The sequence below is a fragment of the Eschscholzia californica genome, unplaced genomic scaffold, assembly GCF_041429995.1.
Source record: "Eschscholzia californica isolate CP2 unplaced genomic scaffold, dmEscCali1.0.p SCAF_3, whole genome shotgun sequence".
NCBI lineage: Eukaryota > Viridiplantae > Streptophyta > Magnoliopsida > Ranunculales > Papaveraceae > Eschscholzia > Eschscholzia californica.
Genome location: NW_028238420.1, coordinates 11,883,415 through 11,893,382, shown reverse-complemented (window position 1 = coordinate 11,893,382; position 9,968 = coordinate 11,883,415). Strand labels below are relative to the sequence as shown.

At 37.4% G+C, this 9,968-nt stretch overlaps 1 protein-coding gene across 1 annotated transcript; it reads left to right on the top strand.

Annotated features, from left to right (window-relative positions):
- The first annotated feature begins 4,098 nt into the window (after positions 1-4,098).
- LOC147548440 (transcription factor TCP7-like) lies at positions 4,099-5,823 on the top strand. The gene has a single exon (XM_086670346.1). It carries the CDS (start codon positions 4,270-4,272, stop codon positions 5,053-5,055), a length of 786 nt encoding a protein of 261 aa, XP_086526472.1. The 5' UTR covers positions 4,099-4,269; the 3' UTR covers positions 5,056-5,823.
- The last annotated feature ends 4,145 nt before the right edge of the window (positions 5,824-9,968 follow it).

Genomic DNA, 9,968 nt, shown 5'->3' with positions numbered 1-9,968 from the left:
GTCTCTTGTTCTGGATATTCCTTATGATGTTTGTGGACGGGTAGAAAGTCACACGGTTAGAGAGATCGTTAGGTGGGCACTAACAACTAGGCTTCGGGCCTCCAAATAGACAGGTTGACGGGCAGAAGGTCTGGTAGATGGGTAGACGAACGTCCGAGTAGAGAACGGCTACTGATAGACCAACGTCTGGGTAGGAAGCGAGTACTAGAGATCTGTTGACCTGCACAAGAGAAACAAAACCGTGAAGTCCAAGGGGGCACCGGAGATGGTGTCGGCCAAGGAAACTCCGGCGGTCAAGTCAGTAACTTAGTTCGATAATGTAAATGAATAAATCAAAAGTAGAGTTACTAATGATAGTGGAGTCGTTGTAGTATCGGAGGTGGCGCGACTCGTAGAGTGGTCGGAGCTCGGTTCTACGGAAAGATGAGTCGGGTAACTTCTGGTCTACTCGGGCGGTAGAGTAGACTTCTGGTTAGGCAGAGTAGACTTCTGATCACGGCAGAGTAGACTTCTGATGATGGTAGAGCAAACTTCTGGTGATAGCAGAGTAGGCTTCTGGTCACGGTAGGGTAGATTAGAAAGGTTGAAGAGGAACAGAGAGCCTCCAATAAGATCTGGTGAAGTATCGTAGACACTTCTGGCCGGAACCTCCTTCTTTGACTAACTAAGATAAGATGTCGCCGGAGTAGACGGATTCTAGTCGAAGCTTTAGTGGTGAATGCTTGATGTGATCGGAGAAAAAGGGTTTCTAGAACGCCAAGTTGAGAGTAAGTAAGTAATTTCCAGTGAAAGTGAGATGATCTCTTCTGAGAATGATGCCTCCTCTATTTATAGATATTAGAGAAGGATAACCACCCATGGGCGCGGGTTAGTTAGATCCGGAATAGTAGGATCTCATTAGAGTGCCTTCGTAGCCGTTGATCTCTGGATGGGGCGTCGTAGCCCTACGATGCCTGCTGCATTAGTCCGCTTGTTCCCAGTAGAAGAGGCCTACTACTCCCTCAAAGTAGCGCAAGACTCGGTCTTCTACCATGACCTCAACGTATAGCGAAATGTTAGGGATTGAGGTGACTTGTTCTTTAACTGCTAGCCACGTGGTGGCGTGACCCTACGAAGTCCGAGTGAGTTGACAAGTCAGACTAGGGTTGTCACGCTAGAAGAGTGGGCTAGGGCGAGCACGCCAGAATGATTGGGCCTACTAAGCGTGTTGGGCTTGCTAGTGAGGAACTCTCGACGGGCTTCCACGCCAGGCTCGTTGGGTTGCTAGAGGCGCACACTCCATGTTGTATGAAGGCGGGCGTATAAGGAAGGCCTAACACGAATTCCGTCTCCTTTGAGCCCAGATGCCGTTTTTTGCCAATACAATGTTTATATTGCCACTTTCTATTATCACTTTCTGTGATTGTTTTCCTCAGCCTAAAGAAGCTCATTAAGAATAGCTATTGCCTCGCTTTCTTCACTGTTTCTCGCAAGCGCAACTATAAATTTTGAATTTGCATTATGCACAATCATACCCGTTCCAACTATAGTGTCGATATTCATGAAAGATGCATCTAGATTAATTTTGATAAAGGGGTTAGTCGGTGGTATCTATTTTTCTTTTAAATTCAGAGCATTTTTCACTTGCTGTGTATTGTTTTTCGGAAATGCCATGATCATTTTAATAACAGTTGTAACCGAATTAATGGAATGTTGAAAGCAGTGACCACACCTTGTTTTGCAGATATTCCATAAGATAGTAACATAATGTATATTATTAGAAGTATAGTAGAGTTGTGTACCGTCTTGCCAAGAGAAAATCCATTCAGGCAGAGATGTTATGTTTTCCGAGATAATATTAAAATAAAACCAAACATTTTTCGCTACGGGACAATATAATAGAGCATGTTCTATAGTTTCCTCTTTATTACAGTTCTGACAATTAAGATTCTGATCAATATACTTGCCTATACTTGCTCTCACAGGAGAGCTTTAGTGCAAATTTTCCAAATAAAAAGTTATATTCTGGGAATGGTTGGAATGTTCCAGATGAAATTCCAGTTATAAGGAGAGGGTTGAGGGGGGTAGTTATTAAGGCACAGGTGCTGGTACATGGATTTTACCGAAAATTTTCCATTTTCAGTAAGTGTCCATTTCATCTGATCTTTTCCTTCATTAGTGAGAGGAATAGTCTTGATAAGATTCTTCGAAGCTTCATCAAAGTTAGCATTTAGGGCATCTTCGCTCCATCTGTTGTTCGTAATGAGTTGCGAAACTGTGACAAGATTAAAGTTGTTGCCGTTTATAATGGGGTGATTCATGGTAGGTATCCAGTTGTCCAACCAAATGTTGATGTCTTCTCCATTATGGACTTCCCACACCATGAGATCTTCAATCTGATTATACTGCAACATGAAGAACATGAAAGTATACTTTCAGACTTGTCCTTAATTAAAAGTTTTTTTTAGATATTTGATAAAAATGAGTTTTAACAATTTGACTTTGCGTAATCGAAATCTATGATGAGCTTTTGCCCAATTATACCCTTTTTCTGTTGAGGTTACTAAAAAATTCAAAGGGTTAATTACAATCTAATACTTAATCTGTGATCTATTAGAAATTTTCGTCTCATAAGCGAATCATCTTAATTTGTCTCAAAATTATATTTTCATTAGTCAAACTTAAAAGTTAACATTTTCTTTTTAACTTTTTTAACCTTATTTCAATAATATTTATCTCGTTCTCTTCCCTTTTTCTTGATTTGTTGGGATTAACTGCTAGCAATTTCCAACCAAAATTTTCTTTTTAAATTGGACATTGCCAGTAGTTGGTTGGTCGGTCGTCTACCAACAATCCATTTCTGCGAGTCAGAAAAAAAAAGGTGTACAAAATAGAAATACTTTTGAAATAAAAGTAGAGAAGAAAAAAAAAATGTTTTTCTGTTTTAAATAAGAAAAAAATATGTTGGATGTTGAATTTGACTAACAAAAATACAGTCATTGAATCCCTGTTAGAGTACTTGATAATTATATGAGTGAAATATTCTTGTTAATCACAAATCAGAAGCACAATTAAAATTAACTCAAAATCCAATTACCCTGACATTTTTTTTGAACTTAAACTTTCATTTATAAGGATAAAGTTACAAATAGTCACTCAAAAGATAAAATAATGTCTAAATAGGGATTAAACTGTGAACAAGTTAACAAAAAATGATGAAGTTGACTAACTTCACATACACAGGGGTCTAGCTGCCGTTAAAAGAATAAGGGTTAATTCTGTTTTGGCCCATAAGTGTGCGGCAGTTCGATTTGACCCTTAAAGGTAAAAAATATTTCAACTTGTTTTTGGAACTACCCCTAAGGGCCAAAATGGAAATAATTCTAAAGGATTTTAAACACATTAACGACACCTCATCTCTCCCTCTCTTTTCCATTTCATCACCCCTGTTCTCCACTTCATCTCTGTCGCCACCTCATCATCTTCTTCGACGAAGGTCGCCGACCACCTAAATTTTTCGGCTACTTTCAAAATATTTATTTATTTTTTTCCTTCTTTATCTTCTTCATCTTTTTCTGTGTCCTCTCCTCTTTTCTTTTTTTCTCTCTCTTTTCCCTGCTCACTCTCTTTTTATCTACTCTCATTCCGGTAAAGGGTCGGAGCCCCTTCGTCGGAGATATTAAACCTAAACTTTCAATATATGGTTTCCCATACCTTCAAAGTCCGCCCCTTCGTCGGAGATATTAAACCTAGACTTTCAATATCTGGTTTTCCATACCTTCTCTGAAAAAGTAGTCTTTGATCTTTTTTAGATTTTAGAGACTAAATGGAACTATGGAACACTATGAGGCCAAAACGGAAAGTTCATCCCAAACTGAAGGCCAAAAGGAAATTAACCCAATAATAAATATAAGTAAAAGAACTCAAAAGGGTGGGGTAACTTTGTAAATAACTAATTAACCAGATGTTAGTTTGGAAGAGTGACTTCATCAATAGTTGTAAGAGAGAGAAAAATAGTTGGGGTCTTTGGTGGGGGCATGAATTTTGGGCCCCACCACCCATGTGCCCTTCCCTCTGTCTCCACCCGTTCCTGCCGCTCAATCATTAGACCCCCTCCCTCTCTCTCTCTTTCCCTCCATTTCTCTCTCTTCTTTCACAACTACTCAAAGGGAAGGGAATACCCAGTTCCAAACTCATCATACAACTCATCTTAACAAAAGCCTACCACTCCCTCTCTCTCTACCCCCACAACAATAAGGAACTACTACAACAGTCTAGAGAGAGAAATTCATGTCTACTACTGACGGCGTTAGTAACGGAGGATCTCAAATGGACCCTTCTTCAAGACAACAACAACAACAACAAGCACCTGTTACTAACGGAGTTTTAACGGCGAAGAAACCACCAGTTAAGGATCGTCATAGTAAAGTTGACGGACGAGGAAGACGTATACGTATGCCAATTATCTGTGCAGCTAGGGTTTTCCAATTAACTAGAGAATTAGGTCATAAATCCGACGGTCAAACTATTGAATGGCTTCTTCGTCAAGCTGAACCATCTATTATAGCAGCTACCGGTACTGGTACTACTCCGGCTAGTTTCTCAGCTGTTGCACTTTCCGTTAGAGGTTCATCTTCAAGTAATTCAATTTCTGCTTCTTTAGATCAAAAACCCACTCCCCAAATTCTCAGTCCAACTCCTTTTTTACTCGGTAAACGTATTAGAACTGATGATGATTCCGATGATACTGACAAAAATGATTCTTCTGCTGTAAGTACCGCCGCCGCCGCCGCCGTAGCTGGTGGATTCTGGGCTGTACCTGCTCGGCCGGATTACGGTCAGATTTGGAGCTTTTCGGCGACACCTGATATGGTCTTACCGACACCGGTAATGGCATCTCAGCCGTTCATTTCAGCTAGGTTTGGCCAACAACATCAACATCAACAACAAATTGGGGAAAATTCTGGTGTTAGGCTTGGAAATTATTTTCCAATTGCACAGGGACATTTGAATTTGTTAGCTTCATTATCAGGTGCACCTGCTTCTTCAGGTAGGAGAGAAGATGAACCTCGTTAATTAAGTAATTGAACTGTTTGTGTTTATGTGTGAATGAATGAGTTTGGAGGTAACTTATAGGGTTTTAGAGTTAGGGTTTTTGTTTCTTTTAGTTAAATTTTAGTGTTTGTTGGATTTGTATGATTGAATTCAATTAGGGTTTTATTATTTGTTCTAGTTGGGGGTTGTTATTACTACTGCTACTACTAAGACTCTAATTACTTGGGTTTACTTCATTTTATAAAATTGGGTTTGTTAGATAAGAATAAGAGATATTGAATTGGTGAAGATAAAAGGGTTTATAAATGTATTGAGATATGAATTAATGCAGAAGGAATTTGAGAATTAGGGTTTATGAAACTTTCTTCTCTTGATGAAAGAATTCAATCTCATCTAGGGTTAATTGGATGAAGAACCTAAAGCTCTGGTTATATAGCTATTAGCTTGCTCTGTTAGTGAGGAATTTGGGGTGCTTGATTTTGGCACATTGGACTTGGTTTCTCTCTCTAGCTAGCTTGATGGCCTTGCTCCCCTCTCTCTCTCTTTCTCTCTCTCTCTCTCTATCTATCTATCTAAGTAAGATGTTGAATTGGAGAGAACCCAAGTAAAGATTGTTGTGGAAAGCTCAAGTGTTGATGATGCCTATTAGATCATTATAATCTGTATTTTGTTAGTCATTTTGTTTGAATTTATGGGAACTTGAAATAAGGAAGCCTTTTCTTGTATGTAATGTGATTGTTTGTGATGATAATGGTATATTCAGTGTGAATAAAATATTATTTATGTTTCTATTGTTCTGTTATTGGTTTCTGTTTATTAGAGACTTATTGCCATGTGTACTTCTATGGCTGAATGTTTCAAAATCAATCAGTTTAACCCAAACCCCATTCCACTAAATCAACTTCACTGTATTTAATCTGTTGTTGAACTGTTTATAGACATGGTGAGGTCCAATTACAAGCATCAAAAGGGTATTTAATCTGTTGTTGAACTGTTTATTTTCTTTTAAAGTTCCAAAGTGCATCCACACATAGAAGGGAGGAGAATACATGGGGACATATGAAAAGTTTGGAAAACCTATGGTATTTCGACAATCGACATAAACAAACAATTATTTAAGACTCCACAACAAAATAGAGTAGTATAACATATGAATGGCTCTACTGTGGAGAGGATCAGATGCAAGGATTGAGAAGCTCAATTGCATTTGAGATTTTAAGGTGAATAATGTGTACTACTTGTTATTTGTTCAATTTATAACCTGCACCATCATTAAATAGAAATGTAGCTGAGAACGTATATAATTGAAAAGAAGTCAATTATGGACATGTATAAGTATTTGGCTAATGATCATTCGTGTATATTAGGATATGCAGATAAGACATTGTGATATGGATTATAAGATCCCGTCGATAAAGATGTTAGAATAATACATATAATAGTTAGGGGTTGTTTAGTAATTTGCCCTTTAAGGGCCTTTTAGTCTTTTATGATTAGTATATATTTGTTAAGTTGTAAACCTAATTTAATGAATGAGATTCATAGCCTCCACAATGTTTCTCCTCTTCCTTCTTCTCTATGATTATTGTTATTGATTTTCACATGGCATCAGAGCATGGTTAATGAAGTTTTTTTTTATGGTTTGACCTAGAAGAGGGTAGAAGATGAAGGTGTTTTTGTTTTGTTTTTTGATATTGGTAGTTTTGCTAGTTGGATTTGTTGGTAGTTTATTTTTGTTGGTGGGTTTGAAGATTTGGATTTGTTGATGGTTCGAAAATTCGACTTGGGATATGATTTTGTTTTGAGTGGTTTTGAATTTGGAATAGATTTTAGTGGGCGGTTTGGCTGGGGGGTGGTTTTCTGCTTGGCGAGTTTGTTGGCGTGAAGAGCAAATAGTTAAATAGTCCGTTTTTCTGGGATTTAAATAAGCAGTTTTGTTGGATTTTCGTTGGCGCTTTTTGAAAGGCTGTTTGGGTTAAGGGTAGTTTAGCAAAAGATTTAAGTGGTTTATGATTTGGGAAGTTTTGGATTTGAGTGGTTTATGATTTGGGAAGTTTTGGATTTGGGCAGTTTTATTTGTTGGAATTGTTGGGTGGTTTAAGAGGTTCGTTGGTGATTTATTGGAGGAATTTTGGAGGCTGTTTTGTGAGGAATTTAAGGGTTTGAAGGTGGGTTTTGATTATCTATGACGGTGTAGTAAGAAACCAGAAGATTAGGTGGATTCAAAAGGTGGTTTTGATGGGAATTTAAGGGTGGTTTTAGTTACTTTAAACGCTAGTTTTGGTTGGAATTGAAAGGCGGTTTTGCTGTGAATTGAAGAAGGTTGTTTTGAATGGTGGTTTTGAGATTTATATTTGAAAGGTGGTTTTAGAGAATCTAAGACGTGGTTTTGGAATTAAAAATGGTGGTTTTCTTGGGAATAAGAAGGTGGTATTTGGAAAAACCAGGAAGAAAGAGGTTGTGGTGATTAAGGTGCGTTTGGTTTTGGTTTTCTAGTTGGAAAATTATTTTCTTCAATGGACCGTTTGGCTTCGGCAGAAAAGTTATTTTCTCGTTGCAGATCTGGTATTGTTACTTCGCACTTCTTCTTCGTATTTTTTTTAGCTAGTTTGTTTGGTATTGTTTTGATCTTTGGTGTAAAAAAGGTGGTTGGTTTGCTTAGTTTCGTTACTCTTCACGAAATTTTTGAATATAAAAGAAGGTGGAATGGTAATGAGTGGGAGTTTTGATTTGAATGGTAGTATTGAATGGTTTAGGAGGTATTGAATGATAGTTTTGGCTGAGATTTGATTTGAGTGGTTTTTGGGTAAGTTGGTTTTGGAATTTGGAGGAGGTGGTGTTACTGAAATATATGAAAGTGGTTTCGGATTTGATATTGAATTGGTTGGCAGTGAATTTGTTGGCAGTATTGCATTCAGATTGTGGGCAGTATTGCATTTGAATGTTTGCAATATTGCATTTGCATCTTCTTCTTTCTCCTTTGGGCAATATTGTATTTGCATCTTCTTCCTCCTTTGGGCAATATTGCATTTGCATCTTCTTCCTTCTTTGGGCAATATTGCATTTGCATCTTCTTCCTCGTTTGGGCAATATTGCATTTGAATCTTCTTCCTTCTTTGGACAATATTGTATTTGCATCTTCTTCCTCCTTTGGGCAATATTGCATTCTTCTCTCCAACGATCGCATCTTCTTCTCCGTTTGCAGTTTGGCAGTAATTTGCAGTATTGAATTTTGGTTCGTAGTATCGGATTTTGGTTTAGCAGTTTTGCAGTATTGGATTTTTGGTTTGCAGTATTGGATATTGGATTTTGGTTGGCAACATCGAGTTTTTGGATTTGGGTCGGCAGTATCGGGTATTAGATTTTGGTGGGCAATACTGGACTTTGGTTGGCAGTATCGGATATTGGATTTTGGTGTAGCAGTATTTGGTTTAGCAGTGACTTGTTCACCAAGTCACACTCGGTTCCACGCTTTCGTTGGAAAAGAAGAGCCTTGTTTGGTTTTGGTTTAGCAGTTTTGCAGTATTTGGTTTAGCAGTGACTTGTTCACCAAGTCACACTCGGTTCCTCGCTTTCGTTGCTTAGCTAGCAAACTCTCGATGCTTTTCGAAATCGCACCGTGAGTTTGAGGGAGGGTGTTAGAATAATACATATAATAGTTAGGGGTTGTTTAGTAATTTGCCCTTTAAGGGCCTTTTAGTCTTTTATGATTAGTATATATTTGTTAAGTTGTAAACCTAATTTAATGAATGAGATTCATAGCCTCCACAATGTTTCTCCTCTTCCTTCTTCTCTATGATTATTGTTATTGATTTTCACAAAAGAAACAAATTTTGCAGAGCGAAGAGATGCGATTTGGGAGGACTTAATGTATTTTACGTTATGCAAATAAACATGGATAGATTGAAGTAACATGTATGGATATTCAACAAGAAAACGACATATAACGGAGAATTGACTCTTATTTTTTCGAAGACGGACTATATTACTAAAATCGAAGAGCGCGATTACATTACATATTAGAAATAAAATTTGGAATGTATTTCCAGAATCTATTGCTTTGCTTTTTCCTGACCCACTTTACTAGATTATTGGCTGGAGTGCTATGCGCCTTTCAATGAATGAGAACTTGATGCCTCTGAAATGAGGAATTTACTTGATTTATATCTAATGCTGATTGCCATTGAATCGAACTTTTAGGATTATGTAAATGCTGGATCAAGCTGTTGTTGTCATTCTCTACGATTATGCGTGAATAGTTGTGCTCAGCTGCCCATTTAACTATGAATAAGATGACTTTTGCTTCACTTTCTTCAATGGACCTTACTTTGAGAGTTGTTACGTTCACCTCGATGAATTTACCTGAAACTTATAAATAATAATACGAATACCAACACAATGTTTAATATCGGTAAATGAAGCATCAATGTTTATCTTATAATAAGAATACCTGGGGGTCAGAACTAATATTTTTGGTTATATTTCCATTGAGAATATGCTGGAAGTTAAGTATTTGGTTTATTACTTTTTTTTTTTATTTGTGGAGAGTGTTTTTTGTTGAGAGATTTGGTTTATTACTTGTTTCGGTAGAGTTGTCGTGTTGTGAAAGCAATGATCACATCTAGCTTTCCAGATAAACCATAAGATCGATAGAAATGTATGTTCTTAGTCGTGCAAGTGATGTTTCCACGATCTTTCCATGGTGTTATCCATTCCGAAACAAAGTCAATACATAGATATAATATTAAAATAGAACCACAAATTTTTTGCAAATTGACAATGAAGGAAAGCGTGCTCTGGTGTTTCTTTGACATTGCAATTAGGGCAGCTCAATTGATTACCTATGTACTTACCAATACGTTGCCTCACTGGAAGAGCTTCAATACAACATTTCTAAAAGAAAAGAGCAATCCAAAGAATAGTTGTAATAGTCC